Below are 25,000 nucleotides of genomic sequence, written 5' to 3'. Positions count from 1 at the left end.
AACACAAAGCTATTTCCCTTTTTATATTGCTGCCGTCTACCTGTGCCAGAAACACACAACAAGAAACTCAGTAAATCAGAGGCTTTCTGGGTAAGCATGGTAGGGTAGTAGTTTGTGATGCAGGCTCATTGACTTTGCTCAGATTATTCATTTTTATGTCGGAACAATGCATTTCATGAGCTTTCAGTGTCTGGCTCTACTGCCTGTGTTTGGAGCAGACGGATACCTGGTCCTTGATGACTTTTTTCAGTCAGTGTCACATTAACCTGTTCAGCTTGATGAGAAACAGCAGGCTACTGGCCTTAATTACTGAGCTGCTGTAGGACGTTTCTTGAGAAACGTGAATGAAAAGGCACTGTATGGTTTCAGATGTTTTCAATGTGGAAACTGAGGTAGAGTAGAAAGTGTGTTGTAATGCAAATGTGCTGTTCACTAAAGCATGCAACAGAGGACAAAAATACAATCAGAAAATAGATATTCTCTATCATGTTGCATGAAGGCTGTAACCTAACAGCCTAACAGTGTAATATGTGGCTTAATGGTGAAACTAACACAGTATAAAGTGGGTCGGCTACCTCATTACTGTGTAATTATCTATTCTGTTATTTTGCTAGAGCCTATGGAATATGCATCTGTGATATTTATGCCAGAAAGTATGGAAAAAAACGAATATGCTAAAAAAAACTAATATAGACAAGCTGCTCATACTGTAGCCTATATCATACATAGTATGAAAAAAATGATAATCATATTGATACGAAATGTAGGTGAAATGTGGTATTTGTAACAAATACTTGATATATTCCATTGCTTTTTCTGTGTTAATATGGCAATTTGTCTTTGATCCCATTTCAAAGCCAGTGAATCTATTTCTAGCCTAATAATTGTGGTAGGTAAATAAAGCAATGGTTCCTTTTGATAATTTTGGGATGGACTGTATGTGGCGGTCTGAGCAGTTTCAAAGTCAATTTGCTTGTACGTCATGACAAGAAACGAAATGTTATGACAAAGTTGCCTGTACCTGCTAATAAATATCACATTGAGTAGGTCCATGTGTACACACGCTGTCTTACCTGTAGCAATTGTTGTCAAATTTATTATAACTGGCGAATGCGATGAGGACTCCAAAGCCTGCTCCCAGGGAGTAGAAGATCTGAGTCGCAGCATCAATCCAGACCTGGGACGAGATGACGAGTATTTTCAGTTTTAGAGTATCCTCACAATCTCGCTTGCTTACGAGCGAAACCTCCAATTATTCAGTCACACAATTATTCAGTTTATTTACATTGTGACTAATTTCTTCCATACAACAACAAACTACGCTGCCTGTGTATATTTTTGTAAGCTATTTAGAGGAGCATGACGTCTGGTCTGCTTACTGTAACTGAGAAAGGGAAGAAAAAGAGTCTTACCGAGGGTTTTCGTAACATCTGAAGATCAATGGAGAGGTAGGCTCGGATGCCCGTTAAAGCTCCCGGTAGAGTTATGCCTCTGATCAGCAGCACAAACAGCACTACGTAGGGCATAGTGGCCGTAACGTACACCACCTACAAAAACAAACAAGTGTCAACATCCATCACCCAGAGGTCAGGCACAGGATGAAGTCATCTGAAAGGACCCAATGCTAGGACCCCTCTCTCCCTCGGCCCCCACTGACCCCGTAGACAACTGACCCCTTTGATCCCCCCCTGTCAGCTTCCCTGATGCTGATCACTGCCATCCAGACAAACGGCATTACTCCAACATTAAAACAATATATAAAGTATTGGAATAGCCTACATATGGAATTAGTGACACAAGGCTGCATGTTATACGTTTAGTACTAAGAGATGTATCCACCAACTGACCAAACAAATCACTCTGCATATGAAATACTACATATGTTCAAGTATGGCAGATACTGGCATGCCTTTTTGCTCTCAAGGGAAACGTTTACATTTTTTATTGCCAGTTAGATCACTTGCCATTCAGTTTGCCGATTACCGGTAGTGATGTCCTAAGGTTCAATTATCGAATTGTCCTGCGCCGCATTGCAATGCATTGCCGAATCGATTATTGTTGACAACACTAATCTACAATGGCAAAATGCAGTGTGTACTCTGTGTATGTGCAAACACCACCACCACCAGGCACAGGAAATCTAGAAGTCGAAGATGACTTGTACACCTCTTATGATCAGTTGATATTGCCTAAGCCTAAGTTTTTGGAACCTACGCCTTTGTCTTAAGTCCACCTAAATTACACAGAGGGGTTCATCCCTGATACAGCACTGGTAGTGTATGTAGTAGTATAAGTGACTGTAATTTATGGTGTGTTTGTATGCGTGTCTGTGTCTATCTATTCGTCCCACTGCACTGCTCCCTTTCAGGTGCCATTGGGGGCTGCCCACTTACATGGGTGAGGCATAAATGCAATTTCGTTGTGTGTAGTGTGAGTTTTGTGTAGAGTGCTGTGTGACAATGATAATGAGAGTTGGGCGTTTCCCGGTTGGGCTGTCACTTTCACTTTTTCACTTTTTTACTATCTATCTATCTATCTATCTATCTATCTATCTATCTATCTATCTATCTATCTATCTATCTATCTATCTATCTATCTATCTATCTATCTATCTATCTATCTATCTATCTATCTATCTATCTATCTATCTGCCTTTCTCGTGCCAAATATTTCAGGCCAAACACTCCTCACAGCTGTGCGCTGTACGCTTACCTTTCCGGATGATTTGACTCCTTTCCACAGGCTGAAGTAGAGGATGAACACCACCACCACCAGGCAGAGGACCAGCTCCCAGCGGGGAACGCCCAGGTCATGGATCCCTCTGCTCTCGTGGCTGTGCAGCACACCACGCCTGCGGCAAAACAACCGAGAAGAGATGCTCAGATTGGGTAATCTTTTGTTTTTATTTCAGTTTTTTTTACACCGTAAATTACGTTTTGGAAGGACTTTTGTACACTGGGGCAGTGAATGAGGTTTGTACTGCGGTGTGTCTTTGGGGTAAATGTTAACACAAGGGGCGCTAAGCAACCTCATTTGACATCCATTGGTCAGGAACAGATTGACCTTGTCAGATTTTGTATCCATCAAAATATTTTTCTAAGGGAGAAATGCGTCACAATCACAAACAATGAAGACTATGCATCAACAGTCGGACACGTACACACAGTTGTAGGATTGAGTAAGTGTTAATTGCAAATGTCAGAGGAAAATGGACATGTATTATTAATAATGCTGGAGTATTTATCCTGGCAGGATAAAGTGTTTTTTTGAATAATGTATCCGTCTGAGCTTGTTTCTAAACCTTGTTTCTCCAAATACCATCTGAGGATGATTAAATGCACCTGTTTGGTTCACACTTGCAGCTTCTCTGGTAAAAGTGCAAGTGTTGGACATTTTGTTTTATTTTGTCTCTCAGGATAAAGGCCTTTTCAGACTAACACACTACTGTGTGTCGGTTTCTGAACAGTCACGCATTGAGCACCATGTTTTGCAGTATTATTTAATAGTTCTTAGTAGGCCTGTAACAATATTGTATCGAACTGAGAAATCACAATAGTCACAATACTGCATCGTGATGCAGGAAGGCAGTAGTGATATGCCATTTCAAAGTTCTGTTACCCATCAGTCCAGAAAACAACTACATGCTGTGATAGGGCTTCCAAGCTTCAAATCTATATCAATCAATTTAAAAATATATATTAGTAGCCTCTTGTAACCTATTCTACCTATAAATGATCATCAAAAAGATGCATTACTGTAAAAAATATTGGGGTGTAACCGTAGTAAAAAAAAACGTGATACAAAGTTGAGTGTATCATTACAGCACCTAGTTCAAAGGAACCAAATTACTGAAGGCAGTAACTGAGTGCAAACCAAACTCCAAATTCTGTATGGCGGTCTTTGTGTCTTCTAATCATTGAGTCGTGAGGGGATTTATAACACACTGTGTAGACATTGTGTGGTGTATCCACCTTGTTTCGCCTGAGCGGCTGTTGCGAGCAAATGGAAGTTAAAAGGCTCAGTGATTTTATGGCGACATAAAGACGTCGCGGCGATCCTGGGGTGATAGATCGAGTTTCATCTTTGCTGCAGTAAATATGACAAGTGATTTTTTCCAGGCCACTGAGAGAGGATTTTGAGGTAACACCCTGAAACAACAACAGAGGGAGTGAACTCCCACGACACCACTTCTCTCTCACAGCAGAAGCATCTACACCAGGGATGTCAAACTCAAATTCACAGTGGGCCAAAATCAAAATCTGGGACGTCACAGCCTGAACTCAACATCTATTTTTTTTTTTTAAGTAGTCTAAATTTGTGCATTCACACCCTTAATACTCAAAGGCAAATTTCACAAACACTCGTGGCAGCTTAAATGTTTCAGAACATCCTCTGTTGTATGAGTAGGTCACATTGGCCTCTGCCCACTTATAGTCCAATGACACCAAATTACATGTTCAAGTCACTTTACTTTTCAGCATGCCTTGTTTTTCTGTGAGCATGAGATGGTCTCCTTGTCTTGTCTATCATGCCCGCAGCAGAAGATCTCCCAACCATCTAAAATATGATATAATATTTTGTGAGCTATAGAGATAGGCTGTACATATTTGAGGAAGATGACAAACAAAGAGAGAACTGTGAACACCAGAGAGAACACAAGCGAGATAAAAGAAAACACATGTATGGAGTTTGCTGTTATCTCTTAACCAGTGTTGCCAGATTTGTCTGATCAAAACCCGCCCAAAAGATTTCCAAAAACCGTCAAAATGCGCTAAATTCCGTCCAATTTCAACAAATTGCATTGGTTTCTATGGCCACAAAACGGCTTAAAAAACGCCAAATAACCAATTTTCCCGCAGACGGACATCCCAAGTAGCCCAATTGGGCGGGCTACCGCCCAATCTGGCAACACTGCTCTTAACTCCCTACATTCATCTGCTCTGGATCCAGATACAAAACTAGATACAAATGAGTGATATCCCCCTATTCATACACTCTAAGAACTAGTGTCAGAAATGACACAAACAGGGACAACACATTTGAATGTGCGTGCTCAGGGACAACACATTTTTTTTGTCATTTGTTAGATGTGCCATAATTGTGTAAGAAAGGGAAGATAATTAGTGTAATAACAAGGACTCAATGAAACAAAAAACATTTTTGAGTCATATTCAAGCCACATTCCTGGTTTGTGATGAGTAATTGGCTACATTGTAAATCTAAAATAAGAATAATCAGTGTGCAATGTTTAAAACTAAATGTGTCTGATTACCTTTTTTGACCATTTCCTGCACAGTGTACCTTTAAGGTATGCACTCAATATGGTCTTGTGCATGACATTAAATTCAATGCAAAAAAGAGCAATGTCATGATAGTGAAAAGTATAGAAGATAAAAAGATGACGTTCCCTGTTTTCTATCTGTGTGATAGCCCTCTTATGGTGTGTAAGGAAGTAAAATACCTTGGTTGCATAATTTCAGATGATCTCAGTGATGATCATGACATATACCACCAAAGACATAAACTATATGCTCAGGGCAGGCCAACATGTTACTTCGCAGGTTTAGCATGTGCTTAGTCATTGTCAAATGCTCTCTGTTTAAAGCCTTCTGTACACCTATGTACACTGCCCATTTATGGTGTAGGTATAAGAAAAGCAGCTACCAGAAGCTGACAGTAGCATATAATGACACTATGAGATCGTTGATGAAGTTACCAAGATGGTCCAGTGCTAGCTACCTCTTTGTACACTCCAATGTGCCTGGGTGTGATGCAGTATTAAGAAACGTATATGCTCTCAAAACAGTGCTATTGAAACCCTTGTGAGTCCAGGAAAGAGCTCTGTGAGGTTCTCCTCCAAGCTCAGACGACACTGGAGAGACTGCTTTTACAGTATATGTCTGATGGGTCTGTACCCATCTTTTATATTTATTTTTTCTCCTATTTTTATTTTCCTAATTTCTCTTGCTATGTAATGTTATACTGTTGTTTACCTTGATATGGACCATGCATATGTATCTGATTTAAATAAAGAATTAGAGTGTACACCTTGGCACAGCAGTATGGAAACTCTAACTTTATCAGTGCTAAATGCGCCAGAAAACTCTAACTTTATCTGTGCTCAATGCGCCAGAATACTCTCCCTTTACCAATGCTCAATGCGCCAGTATCAATGAAAGCAAAATTACTTTGTAGATATGTATCACAATGTGCTTCATCTGAGCTTAGTTGTGGAGGAGGTGACCCCACCCCGAAATGTAAGGATCAACTCCTGGCAAAATGTCTACGAGCCTCCTGTGAGGGGTTTGTTTTCACAAACCAGTCTTTTGTAGGAAAAACAAGAGAGAAGATTGGTCTTGAGAGGGCTTTTGACCCTGGGCGTACCCACTGGAGATGAAGAGAGTGCGTTTAGGCATTTTCTTTCTCTCGTATTACTCTCAGCGTCAGCACATGGAACTCTTTCTCTGATAGAACGCCTGGGCTGACAATAAAGACATGTTTATTTCCCAACACATAATGATATGAAATGCACCGGCTATCTAAACAATATAAACCACAAAAGGATCTCCGCAGACTCCCACTTCCACCATTCCCAGTATACATCTCACTGTACCTGCATATATTACGCCCATACAGTATAAATCTCGAACCCTCGCAAGAGAAGGGCAATCTTTTTTTTTTTTTTTTTTAAGCGACACAGAGGCATTTTAAACTCTTGTCTCTTGTCTAAGCCCAGCGTTGAAACTTCAGCCTACTTGTTTAAGGGGCAGCTGTTGAGGAAGCGTGTGTGTGTGTGTTACTTGAGCGCAAGAGTGACATGGCCTGACGTCTCTTATCCCCAACATCCATTAATAGTTTCCCTATGAGCCAGCATGGCCTGGGCCGGGGAGCTTAGCGCACTGTCTCAGTGATGAAGCGTCGTGATAAAGTGGCCATTCCACTCGGAGCTGATGCGTAGAGTTGCGGTTACATAACACTCCATCCTGGAGGAGACGTTGGACAGACGTCTCTACTGTAAATGCACACCCTGAGAAGGTTTAAGCCGAGGGAGGACATGGTGGATTTGCATGCAAGTCGGGGCAGCTGCGAGAACCAAAAAATAATACAGTAATGATAAAAAATGAAACAGAAAGGATTGCTCTTTCCCCTCAATCTTGATAATAATGCCTCACCCGTGAAGTTTAGAGAGGAAGTGAGATAGACAACGCGGCCATCATAGATCAAGACAACAGGAAACTCTGGACTTCTGCCAACACCAACTGACCGCCTTGCATCATCTTGTCTTATCTTCTATCTGCTATCCGCAATAAGCCCATCTCAAAATGTCCTCCATGTCACAGCCAGGGCCCCCCGGCTGTACCGTGTCCCTCCCTCTCACCTCTTCAGCCCCATGCAGGGCCCTCTCGGAGCCCCTCTCAGGGGGTAATACACTCAGTTTGTGGTCAGGCATGCTGACAGGGGGGGCAAACAGGTCAATTGTCTAGTGCCCGGGGAAAGGAGGGCATTTTTGGGTCCCCCAGAGTTGGGTCCCCAATTACATTGTATGCATTAAGAGGGGAGCCATTTTACATTATTTTGTCCCGGGCCCTGTCAAAACTGTCAGCGGCCCTGCTCGTGGTTGCAGACTGAAGTCACTCCTTGAGTAATGTGTTGTTAAAGTTCTGCCTGGCTGCGTTGCTCAGAGGGGCTCAGAGGGTGTTCTCTCTCGGGGCGCAGCTGAAGGGGGCCATGTGGAAACACCAATCGCCGCCTTTAAAACAGTCTCAGCCACACAGGAAAAAGCTTTTTTCTCCCCTTTAAAGGCATTGTTGTTGTAGCGTAATTGGTTCTTGAAACACACAGGTTAATGTGATCACAAGCTTGACTGTAACACGAATTAAAGGCACTATCAATTTCCACCAAATGGCTTGTAATAGAGGCAATCTTTTCTAATTCTGGGCAAATGGTGTTTGTAATGGAGGCCATCCATCATTGACCATTCATAAAATCACACACAGATGCTTTGGTGTGTAAAAAAATCCATATATCCTTCCTTTCTTTATGCTGAAGTGCACTTACGCAATCCACATGTACAGATGAAATAAAATAAAAAAAATATGTGAGATTTATAATTTAGCTAAGTAGCGGAAGCAGCTCGCACACTGGCTTGTAAAATTGAAGTCATTTATTAACGTTCCCACTCTGCCCCAGAGGCGAAACCTGTCTTGTTCTCAGGTTGGTTTCTAAGAGGAAACCAAAACAATGCAGAGGTGCCTTTCTCAAAAGCGTAGTTGTTAGCCAGTTAGCAACTTGGGTAGTTGCCAATGGGAAATTGCATTGCAAACAACAACTACAGCAAATACGGTTTCCAGAAATGCACCACTGCTGTGCTGAACATTCCATTTTGAGGGGCACACATCATGGTGCTTGAGATCTTGAGGGAAGTTTATGTGGAAGCCTACCATACATTACTCCACATTGCTGTTAACTTTTTCTACATAACACATTTAGCTAATGTAATTGCTGCCTACAACCTTCCATAAATTTGTACGTGTAAAAAATAAGCACGACAAGGAAAAAAATCAATAAATATTTTAAAAAACAAAATAGTGAAGGAAGTATGGATGCCATTAGGAAATAAATAAACAAATATTAATATTAATACATTATTAACACAATTCAACAGTCAAACAGTATGACAAATCTGAACAACTGCAGCTCTAATCCTGATCACCATAACACCAGTAGCAAAGATCTGCAAAACAAGCCTGAGGTGCGTTTCTTGAACGTGTAGTTTTTAGCCAGTTAGCAACTTGGGTAGTTGCCAATGGGAAATTGCATTGTAAACAACAAAGTAGCTCACGTAATGAGCAACTATGGTTTCGAGAAATGCACTCCTGTCTTGACTGTTTCTCAGTGTACTGTTCTCGCTGTACTGGATGAATACCTCCACCAAGGGGGAGATAAATCTGAATTTCAATCAAAGACGTGGCGACCTGGCCGTGTATCAAACGCTGCAATAAGTACGTGTGGGAGATGTGTTCTGGAGCCCAAAGTCTGAGAACCTCAGTTTTAACCACCAGATGGTACCAATCAACTTGGTCATTACGGATGTGATGCTCGGGACATTGGTCTGAGAACGACGTAATGCCATAAATGCACACTGTCACTTTCAGTGCAGTAGGCCTACTAACTCCAAGGGCGCAGGAACAAGTTTTAAAATGGTGGTGCATTTTTTTTTTTCACTCTTTATTTCGTAACAATGTTGCTGAAGCTGCACTCCACTCATTTGTGTAAAGGTTGAGAAAGCCTAATTTAAGGAGCCCAAAAGTGGGGTTGCAAATGCACAACTGCATCCACCTTTCCGGCACCTATGACTGAACTCCACAACAGCAGAAAACACATGAGTCTCAGACTCAGACCTATAGTATTGTCCTGCCAAGTGACTCGCAGGCCTGCAAAGCCCTGTGAATGCCTGGATGAATAAAAAGTCTCCATCCCAATGTTCAGTTGAAGCTAGTGTCTGGGTTATACCCCACTGCTGGACAGGACTTTGGCTCAGAGATCTGCCAGGACAGTCAAGTGAATGTTTCATTCAGACAGTCGCCTGGCTGTCCATCTGTCAGTCTCATTGTTAAAAGATCAAGTCTCACAGCAAGAAATCAGGCCTCTGCTTTTTTTTGTTCCTCTATCATTTTTTGAGGGTGGGATATACGACCCCTCTGCACCGTTATTTTGTTTGAGCTTTGCAGATTTGTCCTCTGCAGGCCTGCTGCGACATGACAAATTGGGCAAAACCAGATGTAGCGCCTTCCCAGCCCAAATCAGATGCAACATTGTCAGGAAACTGTTGCGGAGGGCTTTTGGGAACACATCAGGAGCATAAATGTGGGATAAATGGGTTTTCAACCTTCCCGGATTACATGCTTACCGGGGGAGTGATTGACGAGATGTATTATTTTGGCACTTTCATTCCATGCTTCTCTTCACTGAGCAAATCTTCCTCTCAACATTTGAAGATGGTGGATTGACTCCTCCACTACATCCTATATGTGTTTACATTAACCCCTTAATGCACGCTGTACCTCCAGTGGCACGCTGTAATAGTCATTGAAAAGTTAACTACTATAGAACTACACTACTATGACATAACACAGGGCCTTTAGTAATGCACTACGGCTTGGTCATTGCCATTCTGCACAGGACATTTGTAACACCACGTCTTCACAGGTTAAAACCAGTCTGTCTAAAGAAGGTTGGAGTAGACATTTGTGGCTGAAAAAAAGAAACACAAATACATATTGTACGCCTAACTATGAAAGACCATCACCATCACCATCACCAGGGGGGTGGGAGGGGTCAAAAGGGTCAGTTGTCCTGGTCCCAAGGGCAGAGGGGCACAGATTTTTTTCCTCATTGCATGTTATGTATTGGATTTGGGGCCCTTTCAGATTACTTTCTCCTGGCCCCCGGCCAAAGTGGTCAGCTACCCTGACCCTAACACCGAGTAAACAAGTAAAGCTAAAACTCAATTTAAAATAACAATTAGCCTATTCTTGAACATGCAACTTTTTTGGAACGATGTACTCTCATTCTGCCTATATTTAACCCCTTTGCAAAGAGCTTACCGTATGTTATGACATTCACCAAAGGTTATAACCTGTCACGATAATTGTAATGACCAAGTCCTCATCTGTAATCTAGCTCTCTGTAATGTCATAGCAATGTTGTTATGATGTAATTGAGCCTTTTCAGTGATAAGTGAACGGGCCCACAAACGGGCCCATCTGCCCAGCTACAAGTCTACAAGACTGAAGAAGTAGAACATAGTAGAACATAGCTTCTCTCAAGCTTTGCTAGATTGCTAGAGAGCATAGCTTTGTGATTGCTAAAGCCTTCGAATGTCCAAGTTGGAAACAAAACCTGATACGTCAATATAAACTGACACAGTGCTGGATCAGGCTTGGAACTAATTTCAATAGTCGATATTGGCAGGGCATGTCATTTTGAAGAGGTGCAGGTTGCAAAGCATCGTGAAATGTCAACGGCAGATGTTTTAACTCAATGCGATCGGTGTGTAGATCAGGCGTAAGCTATTGTTCAACCTGAGAGCCAGCATGCTCTTGCATAAAGCAGTTGGCAGCAACTGCATGAGCACCGAGCACAAGCCCTCTCTCTACATTTCTGAGGAAATTCCTTTTGCATTGTACATATTGCGGTTGCAGATGGTGAATACTGCGAATACATTTAAAGAGGCTATCGATACATTTCCCATATTTCCAACATTCCCGATTAGTCTAAAATTTCCCACATACAGATATTTTATCTTATATAATCCCTGCATTGCAAACAAATGTTTACCTCCAACAGTCCCTCTGTTATAGAAAGCATCAAATGTCTATAGTTTGCTCGGAAGAATGGTATTTTCTGTGGTGTAAAAAAGACATGGAGTCTATTAAATATATAACAGATTGATGATGGGAACGTAGTATTTTGTCAAGATTCTTTGGATCCACCATTTTCTAAGTCATCAAAATGTTGAGGGCTTCTGACAGCTGATAAAATACTGCTGATTATAAATATTCAGCCTTCACAAACTAGATAACAGTGCACCAACAATGTTGTCATAGGCAGGATGATAAACGGTGCTTGGAGTATTATGTGGTGTGTCAACTCTGGTACATGCTAAAGCAAGCTATTGTATCGTATTTAGTGATTTAGTCCTGTTCCTATTTCTTCCCGTCTCAAGAGTCATCACTGCATACCCACTGCAGATTGATATAATACGGCAGGGCTATTCAAATGGCGGCCCTGGGACCAGATGCGGCCCTTGGATGGCAAGGTTCTGGCCCCCCATAAGGTCAGAGCAAAATGAAAACAAATGTGTGCTATCTGTGGCCGTGCATAATTTCCGATCACTAACACTTCAGGTTGGGAATATGTCTACTATGCATTCAAAGGAGAGTGAAATCTTATCTAAAACAGTGTCACAAATAGAACATCCTAAGGCTGCTAAGAAATGGACATTTGTTCTGTCTGGAAAGCTATCCGCTTGTTTCGCACCCTAATCTCAGACACTGTGCTGCTCGCACTTGTAGGCTACAGATTCTACGTTCGGCCCCTTCACTGGAGGGAATTTGAAAAACTGGCCCTCCATGACTTTTAATTGACTAGCCCTGTAATACGGTATAATCAGGACCACTGTCATCCTTAGACAGAACCGAACACACTTTGCCTCTTGGTTTCTCTATACGTACACAAACATTTTGGGGAGGTTATACGTAAGTCTAGCAGTGAGTTCATCATTTGGAAATTGTGTGCGTAGCAGTGAGTTGAAAGTTATGCAAAAGTGAGTGTTGATTGCTTTTTTTTACATTTTCCAAGTGTGTTATGAATCGCAAACTGAGCGCAAGGCGTTTTTTTTTGCTATTGATTTGGCCAATTTGGTTATAGGGCTGTGCATCTGTGTGAAGACTTCCTCAAAAACAACCAATGCTACAAAAATGTGCTTTAACAAAAAGAAAAAAAAACCTGTAATCACTTGGTAGGGCATCTCAACAATAGGTAGCTCCTACAGTATCAACATGGCAGCGATATTCTACTGATGGGGTGAGCATCATCAACATCAGTTGCGGGTTGGCTGGCATCGATGCACCTCATTACAAGCTCTGGCTGCTGATAAGAAATATGTGGAGCCAATTTGACTTCAGGGGTTAGCGAGTGACACCTGCTGCAGTGCTATTGTGCCTGGCAGCACCAAAAACCGAACAGGTGTCCTGTGATCTGACACCAATGAACGTGTTTCACAGGAAAGCCTGGGGCTCCCGTTTTGCACCATGTCAGAGCTGGATGGTTGCGAATTGATCGATGGACAATGGACCATCAACAGGGCTTGACATTAACATTTTGCTCGCCGGCGGCCACTGGGACTAGTGGTTTTTCAGAGTCTCTAGCCATTCAGCCTTCCTACAAGCCACGGTTTTGTTTTGTCAATATTGCTTTAGATGTAGGCCTATTGTCTTTATCATGATGCAAATGAAGCGATCCGTGCTATGAAGATAGTGTGTCAAATGAAACTACCTACAGTATATCAGACAAATAGAATCTGAATTATTTCTTGAACCTAAATATGACACAAGGGGCAAAAACAGGATATCTGAACACTACTGAGATATCGTACCCAGGAATAAGTTACCTGCCAGAGTTGCTAATGAGCCTAACATTTTTACTAGCGTTACCATTTTTGGTCCGTTGGCCGTTGCCAATGTCAAGGCCTGAGTAGGATATATACAGTATGTATGCCCCATGGAGGAGAACCCTGCCCCGCTAGCGACTGTATATCTCTTCAGATACACACAGGTTAGATAAGATGTGTGTCTAATGCAGGGGTGGGGAATTACTTGGGGCAAAGGGCCACATTGGGTTTTGATTATTGACAGAAGGGCAACTTGCCTGTGTTGTGCACTAGTGTAATTTGTTGACTACTACTAAGTCCTGTACATTGTAATGAAATACCTTAAGATGAATGGGGTATTCTATGCACACAGCAGCTAATCTGAAAACTTAAGTTTGGAACTTAAACATAACTTCTTGTAAGGCTCTGTGGGCCAGATGAAATGACTCAGCGGGCCGCATGTGGCCCCCCGGCCTGAGTTTGCCCATCCCTGGTCTTATGTGCATCTGGGCTGAGGGTAGGAAGTCCCCAGCATACTCTTGGGCAGGGCCCGGGACAAAGTCATCTGAAAGGGGCCCCCTGCCCAATAGATGGGCCCCAATTTTGGGCCCCATCTGTCCTTGGGCCCGGGACAACTGTGTGGGCATGAGAAACTCTGTTTATCTTCTAATGCTGGCCCCCTGTGTCTGAGCCCCCTCACAGTGTTTTTACTAGTGAGGACACACTTGAAAGTGAAAGGGTGTCAGAGCAGATGAAGGCAAATATTTGAATGTTTAAAGTTTTTTTGCAGCGTAATAGAACACTTGGTAAGAGTTCACGTCAGGATACCCTTGAGTTGTGAATAATCTACAGTGATGTGTTGTCTCTGAGGGAAATACTAACTATCGACCCACTGTTTTGGTGCGCTGTGAGTTGTTCTGAAGACAATATTCCAAACTTACTCCCAAACTTAGTATGGATACTGCTGATGAGGCAAAGCAAATTCAGAAATACATCCCATGGTGTATGGTTGGAAAACAGATTAGTTTTAAGTTGATAACATTCACTTATCATGGCCATGTTAAGTCTAAAGCCTTTTTTCAGATAGGCCTACAGAATCACAGCCTGCTTTCATACTATCTACACTTACTGGCCACTGTGCTCAACACTAATATGTCTCAATCAGATTGTTTGAAAGATTACATAAAGGACATGAAGCAACATTAATGTCTGCAGTCTACGTATGTACCGTAGGCCGTGTCAAGACAAATAAATAGATGATAACAGACATGCACCCCTGATACACTTATACTGCCCCTTACTGCCTTCAGGCGTATACACAACTCTTGTATAAATAGATTTCAGAGCTATTTTGGTTTTGACCATTTTCCGGTGGCCGCAGAATTTTCTTTTTTCAAACCTATTGGAAATCTTTCAAAGACTCCCGGACCTTTTTTATTGGACAGATTATTATGTGATATATGATCTTGTTTTCTGAGGCTGTTTTATTATGTGTTTTAATGCATCTAGTATGTTCCTTCATTGCAATAGCAGTAGAGGAGGCCAAGAGCAGATTTATTAAAATAAGGGAAGGGAAGGCAGATCTTATTTATCTTGAATGTGGAAAGTTGTCCCTACATGTTGTTGTAATAAAGGGGTGATCTTTCATTAGTTTTACATTAAGTATGTTTAAGCATCATGTTGTCATGATGTGAATAGACTTTCATACTATAAAAAGGTCTGTGAAAAACAGAAAAATTGACTGTACACCACAAAAATGGAACATGATTCATTGAGTCAAAGATATGAAGCAGGTGTTGGTGAAGTGCAGTCATCAGTAATCCAAGGATAACAAAAAGAATCAAGGCACATGGTGGACTTAATCTTGCTGCTTTTTAAAATTATTTTGTCACAAAATAAAAAAGCAGCAAAATGAAGTCCACCAGTGTGCAATTAATCATCTGCTCTCGCCAAGTTCTCCTTTGATTGTTCTAGTGCAGACAGACGCCATGTAGGGAGTCTCAGGTTTAAAACGTTTCCTCTTAACCGGAAACAGACTATAAACAGGAAATTTATGGGAGCATATACCTGTTTAAAGTAAAACAATCCATACAGTACGGAGGGAGGACATTTCAGGCAGTGTCTCACACATGAACAGACTGTGCCTTAAAACCTAAAGGGAGAGCCAGGGCCTTTTATCTCCACTAGGACCGGCTATGACGTACCGAGTCTCTGGGAGTTTTGTTTATGGCTGACGGTTTGCACATCAGCTGAGAGATAAGGCGCGCCGTGCACATTGTCCCACTCATTTCTCTGACTTCCTCAAGGCTGCAGAGCCAATCTTCGCACAGGCTCTGGGAGAGCGCTTGCCTACTTTGAAGTGCAAACGGATGCCTTTTCTATTGACTTCAAAAGGAACAAGCTCTCTTGCCTCCATACACTCAGTTAAGGGTGGATTTAAAGAATATGTTGGATACAGCAAAAAAGTTTTAGTCACAATGACCCAATTCTGGTGCTAAAACATTGGGCTGGTTTTACAACTTTGTCTTCTCTACATCTCAAGGATTTACAGACTTTCTTTTGCATATGTGAACATTTGGAGATGGGCCCTGCCGTGACCATCCGGTAGGGCACTCATCTGCCATGCGGCTGACCCGGGTTCGCTTCCCAGCCCAGGTCCTTTGCCGACCCCTCCCCATCTCTCTCCCACTCATTTCCTGTCCTACTCTTCACTGTCCTGTCCTGATAAAGTTGAACCCCCCCCAAAAAAAAATATATATTCAAAAAAAAACATTTTGATATTTCTAAATCCCCCCTATTTATTTCACCTGCCCAATGTCAAACATGTGTTCATGGTCTTAATCTTAGCAACAGACAGGCTTGGCTGTTGCTTTTATTGATTACTCCTCGCCGGCAGAATAGGCAGAATAGGCAGGGGATGCAGTGATGCGTAGCAGTAGCCTCAGTAGTAACAGCAATGTCTTATACATCAATATGTCCCCATTCCTGATTTGTAGAGCGATCATAGCAATTGACAAGTTTTTTCAGGACAGGCACAGCATATTCTGTATGAAGCATGGCCTGCAAATCGTGCTGTACAATACTTCAACAGCATCTATTTATTTCACACCAGAATATAGAAAAAGTGCTATGTAATACAATTTTGCTATTTTGATAGTTTTATAGTAGATTGTTAGTGTCAGAGCATCCAAACGCACACAATGAGGTGAACTTATGATTGCGCTACCATCCTCCTCTTAGACTAGAGAACTGTACTCGCAGGTGTTAGGAAAACATACATACAGTACATGAAGAGGTCAAAGTAAAGTGATACGCAAACCACTTCCTTTCTGGCATGATTTGCTTTTCTAGACAGAAGGAGGACTCATCTCATAGTGCGAGAGAGAACGAACAAATTATCACCAAAGAACGTGGATCCACATTCTTTGCTATCACAAGAAACTACCAGAGCAGCTCCCTTAGAGGAGAAGTGAACAGACCACCGGTGTGAAAGGGTAGTGGCTGCACACATAGTGCCGTGGCTGATCTTATCTATCTGTACCCTACTCCCCTATACGCACATCTCCAATGTCTTTTACTCTGCTTGACTTGCACCCGGGCCAAGGCAGAATGAAATGCTGTCAAGCTATTTCTGGTTATGCAGTTAGAACAGAACCCAGAATAATTCCAGCCATTGTTACAGTGCTGAAGCTCTCACCAAATGTCAGAAATCATTGTCAGGGAGAGACAATTGGCACTGACGACACCCCATCCAAACAGAGGAAAGGGATGGTGTTGGAGGGGCAGCACAAGTTTACAGTAAGATTTGTGTTGAAGAATCTGTCATTATGGTCCTAAAATACACAACCCTCTATAGCCTTTTTGTTATTTCCTGAGTTACTTTAACTTTTGTCTGTTTATTTGATGAAATTAATTCATCAGCTTTCAGGAAGAGTTCATTTTTACACTCTCAGAAGAATACACCTTTGAAGACTTCTACTTCCCTTCTCCTAGGGGGCCAGCGGGTTTACCTCATAACCACCTCAGCGCAGTGAACAAATGGTATCAGGCATCAGTGTCATAAGATTCTCCACATACACATACACAGACATCATCACATAGAGAGCACTACAGTAAATGAACTCTTTTCATCACCAGCCAACGTGGTTAGTAGATATTAATTTCACTAGTGAAACGTACACTCACAACCAGTCAAAGTGTCTTTTTTCTGCTCTCTATCTGTTCTAATTTACTTGGATAGGCCTACTGATGCACTCTGCACTCACCCCCACACTCTGTACTTGCTTGAATGTGCACCTTGTAAGTCGCTTGGATCAAAAGGGTCTGCTAAATGTAATGTAATGTGGTAATTTGTCTTTTCTACCAGCCAAACTGAGTTACTAGTCACTAGCATTTGGTCAGTTTTGCTGGTGTTAATTTACAGCCCTGATCCAGGGCTCTAAATTAACTTTTTTCATCACCAGCCAAAATGGCTGGTATTTGTTAATCTTACCAGCCAAACACACACTCACTAATGGGTCAAAGTGGCTAGTGACTTGGTCTTTTCTGGCCGGTTTGCGGGTGTTAATTTACAGCCCTGATCACATAGTACTTACTCATAGAACTCTGCTGCTGGTGTAAGCTTGTATTTGGCGTAACTCCCATTGCCCAGGACCGAGCCGTTGATGAAGCGCGGGTCGGTGCAGTTGGGGCTGTTCCACTTGTTCTTGCAGTGGTACCAGGGCAGCACGCTGGTGCAGGAGGAGAACAGGTAGTAGAGGGACCAGGCGATGATCACGTTGTAGTAGAAGCCCACGTACAAGGCAATGAGGATGACCGTGTAGCCAACACCTAGAAGACATCGAAAGATAACATGTCATAAATATCATGTCTTAACCCATTTCAGCCTGAGCCCTTTTTGGGAAAGGGGAGAGGGTGCCCTCTGCCTATAAAAACCCAAATATCTCAGCCTCCAGAGCACATAAAAACATGAAATGAGTTGCATTTAAAAGCCAGGGCCCTCATTTTGCATTAGAATAGTTCATTCATCTCTAACATAGCCACATCTTTAATAAAAAAGTCTCAAATCTCTTGCCTTCATATCTCCTAAGACTCACACCATAGTGCCATAGTTAAATCATACAGTATACACAATTTTTCAAGCCATATACTGCCGCACTACTTCAAAATTACCCTAGTAAGTGTCATACTGCAAACATTTGTCGGCAGACTAGACTTCCAGGCTAGTGAGTGTATGTGCATCTTTTTGTGTGTGCAAACACCTGCCTCAAAACAAACAAACAAGTGCACATGGAGCTGGGAATGAGTGTCTAAAGGCTCACCTTTGAACACGGGGCATATCCTCCACACCGTAGCTGCGCCTTGCCTGTTGTACTGTCCCAGGGCCAGCTCCATGTAAAATAGAGGCATCCCGGCAATGAATAAGAAGAGGGTATATGGGATCAAGAAGGCACCTGAAGGTGGTAAGATTAGTCACTTGTGAGAAATGGGGGGAAAGCTGAACAGCACAGTAGCTGCACAGCGAAACCTGTACATCAGCAGAATGACTTCTCAAGACTAGAAAGCATCCGAAATGTATGATGATTTGTCATTCCATTTGCCACTACATTACATATGCACATAAGTAAATTAGTCATTACATTACACATTTTGTTGTTCATTTACCCATCAGTTACACAGTTTGGAGTCAGTCTGGGTTGAATATTGTCAGAGAAACATGCTACTTTGCCCATTCAGAGGTTAAGAATTCAATTACATGTAGCCTACAATACAATACCAGCACAACCAGTAGGATACTACATTGTGACAAAATCAGGCACAGCCCTGTTACAATATTAAACGTTTTCCTTTTTTCTTTTTTTCTTTTTTACATTTAAATTGTAATGTTTCCTAGTTATTGCGACAAACAGTATGGCTATATTTGTGGTGGGCACCTTAGAAATAATGGGTAAGGTAAGCCTTCAGTGTAAGACCATGATACCTGACTTCTAAATGGTGCATTATTTCCACTCCTTGGGAGTTGTGCGAACGGAAAGTATTGGCGTATTTACGCACACAAGTAAGTAGACTACTCACCTCCGCCGTTTTTGTAGCACAAATAGGGAAATCTCCAGACGTTGGCCAAGTCCACAGCAAAGCCAATGACTGACAATAGAAAGTCCAATTTCTTCCCCCATGTTTCTCTGTCCGCATCCCTCGCGGAGCGCGTAGGGCAATTGCGAGGACTGGGGGTTTCAATAATAGAGGAGTTGGTGTACTGGACCCCATTCTGGTCTTTCACCAGGATTAGTTCAACTTCTTTCTTTTCCACATTGTAAGGTTTCAAAGGGGCAACAGCTGAGAGCTTGTGTTCGGGCATAACTTGGATGTTCATCGTCTTGGCAACTTGGAACCCGGCGGCCTCGTGCTGTCACAGCCCCGAGGAAGAAGCGAAGTTGGTGCGGGTGCCGCCGCGTTTCGCCCAGATGGATAGGATGCTGCTGCTGAAGAATCACTGTTTCCTCCCAAGCAGTAAATGTCCTCGTAAAGTGGCGTGCGGGGGGTTGGAGTGGTGTCCGCAGCTTTCATCAGCTGTAAGGAGATCAAAAAACAAGTTCAGGTAAAACAAATAACCCGTGCGTAAAGTCAACATGTCAACATTCAACAAACAGCGCCCGTCCCGTTTTCTCTCCCTCCTGCCCACTGTTCGGCTAGAGAAACGCTTAAATTAATCAATTGCAGTTTGACATTGTAATATAGGCTACTATAACACCAAATCAAAACGGTTGATAAAATGCAAAAGCAGACGTTTAACATTACTGCCAACGACTTCTAAGGCAGAAATCCGCCTGTCCTGTGCAACTTTTCACGGCTGCTGTCCCGGTGTGCGTCTACCTCTCTGTTCAAGTTTGACGTTCAAACTTACCAGTTGTGCTAAAACTAAAGAACGACATTTCTTAAACCTGTCATTAGCTGAAGCAAACGAAAGCTCTTGGATGAACCAGGAGAACGTACATGCGAGTTGTGAGAATATATAGGAAAGATATCCATACTTGTGAACCTGGCGGTACCTCTCCATGACCCGCTTCTGTTGCTGCCCAGATGGGTGTGAGCGACTGCCCATTCTGATTGAACTTTAAGACTCGCCTTCCTAAAGGCTGGAGGCGAAATAAATTAGAGCATTTAAATCCACATCCTCTCTTTCCACGTGATATAATATAATTTAACATTTTGATTCACTTTCACCGGGGGTCCGTGGGACACAACCTCTGATCAGTGGCGGAACAATTGCACACAGGGCCCCTGGGCAGGACACTTATAGGGCCCCCTATACAGCTTGCCAAGCTCACAATAGGGCCCCCACCACCAATACGGGAGGGCCCTGGGCCCAGGGGCAAGTGCCCTGCTCGCCCTCCCTATAGCTCCGCCCCTGCCTCTGATAGACTTAAAGCAAGTATATGTACAGTAGAAATGAGCTGGGTTGCCTGTGTACACGGGCCTGCAGGAATCTTCGCTCTGGTTACAGATAGACTGCAATGCATCCTATATAGGCTATCACCAATATCTGGTGAGTGATATATGTAACTTTCGACCTAGTCGACAGTAGCACAGACATAAATGTAAAGGTAGACATAAGTATTCCAGATTACAAGGGAAGTTTTGTATGATGGTCTCTTTTAAGGGGTACACAACTAATTGTTTGGATAGCTCGGTTGTAGCACGGAAAGATGGTGGGGTCTCTGGGGGGACTGAAAAATAAACACTGTTTTCCTAAACTAGTGCATCCATGCCAGTGCTGAAGTTCAGGAAAACAGAGTGAGGACCCCCCCCTCCCCCTCCACACTTCTCTTTACCTACCTGTTTCTTCTCTCTTCTCCTAACCAGATTGAATTATGTTTTTTCTAAGAATCCGTAAAAGCATTGTGCTCTATGTGTAATTGAATTGTAAGCCAGCTTTAGCCATAGGCAGTGATTTCTATTAGATATTGTGGATCAGTTCATCCCATTAAAGTCAATGAATGTCCTCTTAAAGCTCTCCAGTGCTTCTTTTATACAACCTTAAAAGGCGTGCTTTGGGTGTTTTGTTGATACTCCCGTGGAGATTGAATAATAAATGTAATGTTAAAGGCAAGGAACAAGGTTATATGGGTAATCTCTATTAGCATTAGTGTATTTACTCCATGTGAGCTCTCATTTCTGGGGAAGTTGTCAGGTGGTGGGTGGACTCTGAGGTGACCTAAACAGGGTGCCAATGCTACTTTCAAAGTCCTCACAAGCTGTAGCTGTGCAAGGCTACCTACCTATATATACAAAACCTGAATGTGTGTAGGAGGTGCAGGGACTTACCAACAGTGAAACAAGGATGGTGTGTGAGTGCATCAGACGTCAGACCATCCAGTGCCCCTGCAAACCACCTCCTTTGGGGATTTGGGGTTTCATGAGCGAGAGGGGGGTTTGGCCTTGCAAAGCCTTGACGAGCAGGTGTTCATCTGCAAGATGAATGGGACATGCATGATGGCGGTGTGATGCATCAGTGTCTCGCTCGAGGGGGGATGTTTGCATGACACCTTACCTCATACCACACGTACTCTGGTCAACCTTTCACCCCGAGAGGCCGTGTGCATGGGCAGGCCCGTCGACAGGGGGGAAAAAGGGGTATGTTGTCCCGGGCCCAGGGTGATAGGGGGCCCAGAAATGGGTCCTCATTACATTTTATGTATTGAGTAGGGGGCCCTTTCAGATGACTTTGTCCTGGTCCCAGAGGAAGCTGTCAGCGGCCCTGTGCATGGGGCCTGGTATCCCACAGGAGGCTCGCCAATGACACAATATTTATGCTCTGTCTGCAACATGACTGGACAGACATAAATGTTTCACAGGGAGAGACAGTGGTGTAGTAAAGTAGTACTGGCTCTGTGTTATGGAAATGATGCACGCCCTAGACTAGAGCTTCGGTTCAGGGGCCACATATACAGCCAATTAATTTGATCTCAAGTGGGCCGCACCACTCCAGTAACGAAATTGCGAAATATCACACATTTCTGCGTCATCCCGAGTCAATCCTCTCGCGGTGGATGACAGTAGTTACTATATCAGGAGCATTGACCGGAAATGGTGAGCAAAAAAGGCAAATTTAAGTATTGAAAACCTATCACAAGTATTGAAAGCCTTAAATCTCAGTATCCGAAGGAATTTTATAATCTTTTCATTGGTTTTTTTTTAGTCTTTGCAGGTCGGGCCGGATTGACCCATCTAGTGGGCCGCATCCAGCCCCCAGGTGTTATGTTTAACACCCCTGCCCTAGGACCATGCTGCCTCATACAGAGAGACAACAAATGTCCTTTACATAATGCATATATTTAGGTACAAAAGTGGGGTCCCAGCAGAAAAAGTTTGGGAACCACTGCTCTAGTACTCAGGGCTGGACTGGAGTAGAAATAGGGCCCGAGCACTTTTGGCTTAAAGGGGCCCCTCATAATTAGCAGCGCAGAATTGACTCATCGGTGGGCATCCTCTTTTTTTTGACATTTCTGAAAATAGGGGCCCACGAGGCTGTGGGGCCCACCGGGAAATGCCCACTATGTCAGATGGCCAATCCAGCCCTGCTTGTACTGTATGTCTGCCTTCTTTCTTATACAAATGCTTCCCTCCAGCTGGCACTAAACAGAAGCAGTAGCTGTTTGGGTAGCGCAATATCCTCAGCAGCCAATGTCTACTGCACCACTGCCAGGCAGCAGGGCCAGGCCAGCCAGCCAGCCCTCCCGTGTCCTCGGGGGTACTTCTCTTTCGCCAGATCGCTATCTGGAGGGAATGTCCTGAAAGAGACATGAAAACTTCCACCGCTGCTTACTGTCAGATCAGTGTTGAGGTTGGCAGTGATGCTGCGCTCCCGAAAGTTGAACAACACACTGTAGTTCTTTTGTTCTTTTGGAGTAACTACAGACATTGTTGGTAAATGGTAATATAACTCCGCTATGTGTTAGGCCATGCCAAAGTGTACTGTAATTCACAAGTCTTCAGTTTGTCATAAAGTTTATAGACCACTTGGAGGCCATACAAGTATGGCATATGTGTACAATAGTGTCACAGTGTTCGCCGAATGTAATAGTGTATATGTATGGAGGGACCTATCGTGACTAATGAGATATTTTGGCATGGCACAGACTTTACAATAGTTTGCCAGACGTTTTTTCCCCTTAATAAATGTGCTTCACCAATAAAAGCAAAAGCATTCAGGTCACATTCAGGTGTATGACAACAGAGAAGAAACTCAAGTAATTAGGTCAGTTTTAAACAAGTTAACCTTTTTTCCTAACTGGCTTAAAATTTAGTTACCTAGGTGTATCAGATCACCAAAATGTATAGGATGTGTAATCTATCCTGTGTTTTCATGTGTAGCACTGCTGTCATTGGTGCATTCAAGCCTGTCAGCCCAGCCCTAGTGAATAAGGGGGGGGGGGGGGGGGGCATAATAAGGTTTTCAGATAATTTTGCTGTCAGTAGCCCAGGGTGCATTCACCTTTCTGGTCATTTGTCCAGTTAGACCAGTGGTTCTCAATCTTTTTCGAACAAATGCCCCCTTGGCATCATCATAAGTCGCCTAACATCCCCTTGCCCTCATCATAAGCCTGCCAATGCCCCCCTTGACCTCAGCATAAGCCTGCCAACGCCTCTCCTTAGTATTAAAAAACAAAATGGACTGAGCCGTACCCCTTCTCAGCTGTATCCTTCTCAACTCCCCTCCCCCCACCCCCACCCACCCCTATAGGGCTCCTCAATGCCCCCCTGGGGGGCTGTAAAGCCCCCGTGGAGAAAGGGTAAGTTAGACACAAGCACGAGTGTACCGTAGGGACGACACCGAGCCTTAGGGCGAGGGGCCAAAAGGCCAGACATTAGATTAGATGACCTCTTAAGTGAAGTTTACAAAATCTGTTTGCATGTTTCCTAGAGTTCTTCAGATCATATCTCTCCCATCCAGACGAATAGCTGCTTCAGACGTTACACGAAGGCCAAACGCAGCTCCAGGGTACAGGTCAGGTTTTAGGCAGTGCTGACTCTTGCTGAAGTTCACCCCCTGGTAGCAAGAGATTTTGTTACTCCTTGTAATCATGCCTTTTGATAATTCTTGTCTAAAGTGTGCCTGATCTTGGTTAACGAAAATTACACAGGACGGAATTACATAATGGTGTGGATGTGGAAATCATTCGGAGGATTGAAGTATTATAATTCAAAGTAAACACATGTTATATATTGCAGGACAATGCTAGTTGTATGTTTGAGCTGGCTGTGCCTTCCTACACCCATATTTGAAGCAGTTCATGAAATGACATTAATTGATAAGAGACCTACATAAATGACAGCTTTAAGATTGATGGCTGTTGAAGAGCCTTTTGACCTTCCTTGAACTCGAGACTATGATAGCACGTTTTCACCCTGAAGAAAATGGCTTCCACTGAGCATAAATTAAAAAGTGATCCTTGGGTCAAATGGCGGAACTATTGCACACAGGGCCCCAGGGCAAAAACTGGCCCCCACCCCCTCCCCCCAATGGCCTACCAAGGTCATAATAGCGCCCCCACCACCAATACAGCAGGGGCATGTGCCCAGGGGCACATGCCCTGCTTGTCCCTCCTATAGCTCCGTCCCTGACCTTAAGTCAAATGGCTGCATGTTCATAAAAAAAACTACAGTACAACTGAGATACCACGATTTTGATGGTGGTTGGATTATCCTCCAAACAAATTAACAAAATGAAGCAGTATTTAGTAAATAAAAGAAACACATGTGAATATAATTCCAGCTCAAAGACCAACTATGAATAGAATCGTATGATACTGTTTACTGTATGTCAGTAAACAACCCAAGCAGAAT

The 25,000-nt window shown here is 43.1% G+C and overlaps 1 protein-coding gene across 1 annotated transcript in view; it reads right to left on the bottom strand.

Annotated features, from left to right (window-relative positions):
- slc6a2 (solute carrier family 6 member 2) overlaps positions 1-20,271 on the bottom strand; it is a 35,088-nt gene extending 14,817 nt beyond the window's left edge. The window contains exons 1-7 of the mRNA XM_063188173.1: positions 20,185-20,271; positions 19,229-19,723; positions 18,475-18,606; positions 17,749-17,983; positions 2,713-2,851; positions 1,413-1,547; positions 1,074-1,177 (exon numbers count right to left, since the gene is read on the bottom strand). Coding sequence (XP_063044243.1) covers positions 1,074-1,177; positions 1,413-1,547; positions 2,713-2,851; positions 17,749-17,983; positions 18,475-18,606; positions 19,229-19,526 — 1,043 coding nt within the window. The 5' untranslated portion in view covers positions 19,527-19,723; positions 20,185-20,271. The remainder of the gene's footprint in view (positions 1-1,073; positions 1,178-1,412; positions 1,548-2,712; positions 2,852-17,748; positions 17,984-18,474; positions 18,607-19,228; positions 19,724-20,184) is intronic.
- Positions 20,272-25,000: the final 4,729 nt, after the last annotated feature.

Source organism: Engraulis encrasicolus, chromosome 22 (assembly GCF_034702125.1).
Source record: "Engraulis encrasicolus isolate BLACKSEA-1 chromosome 22, IST_EnEncr_1.0, whole genome shotgun sequence".
NCBI lineage: Eukaryota > Metazoa > Chordata > Actinopteri > Clupeiformes > Engraulidae > Engraulis > Engraulis encrasicolus.
Note: the sequence above shows the minus strand (reverse complement) of the source record. Positions and strands in the feature narration are given on the sequence as shown.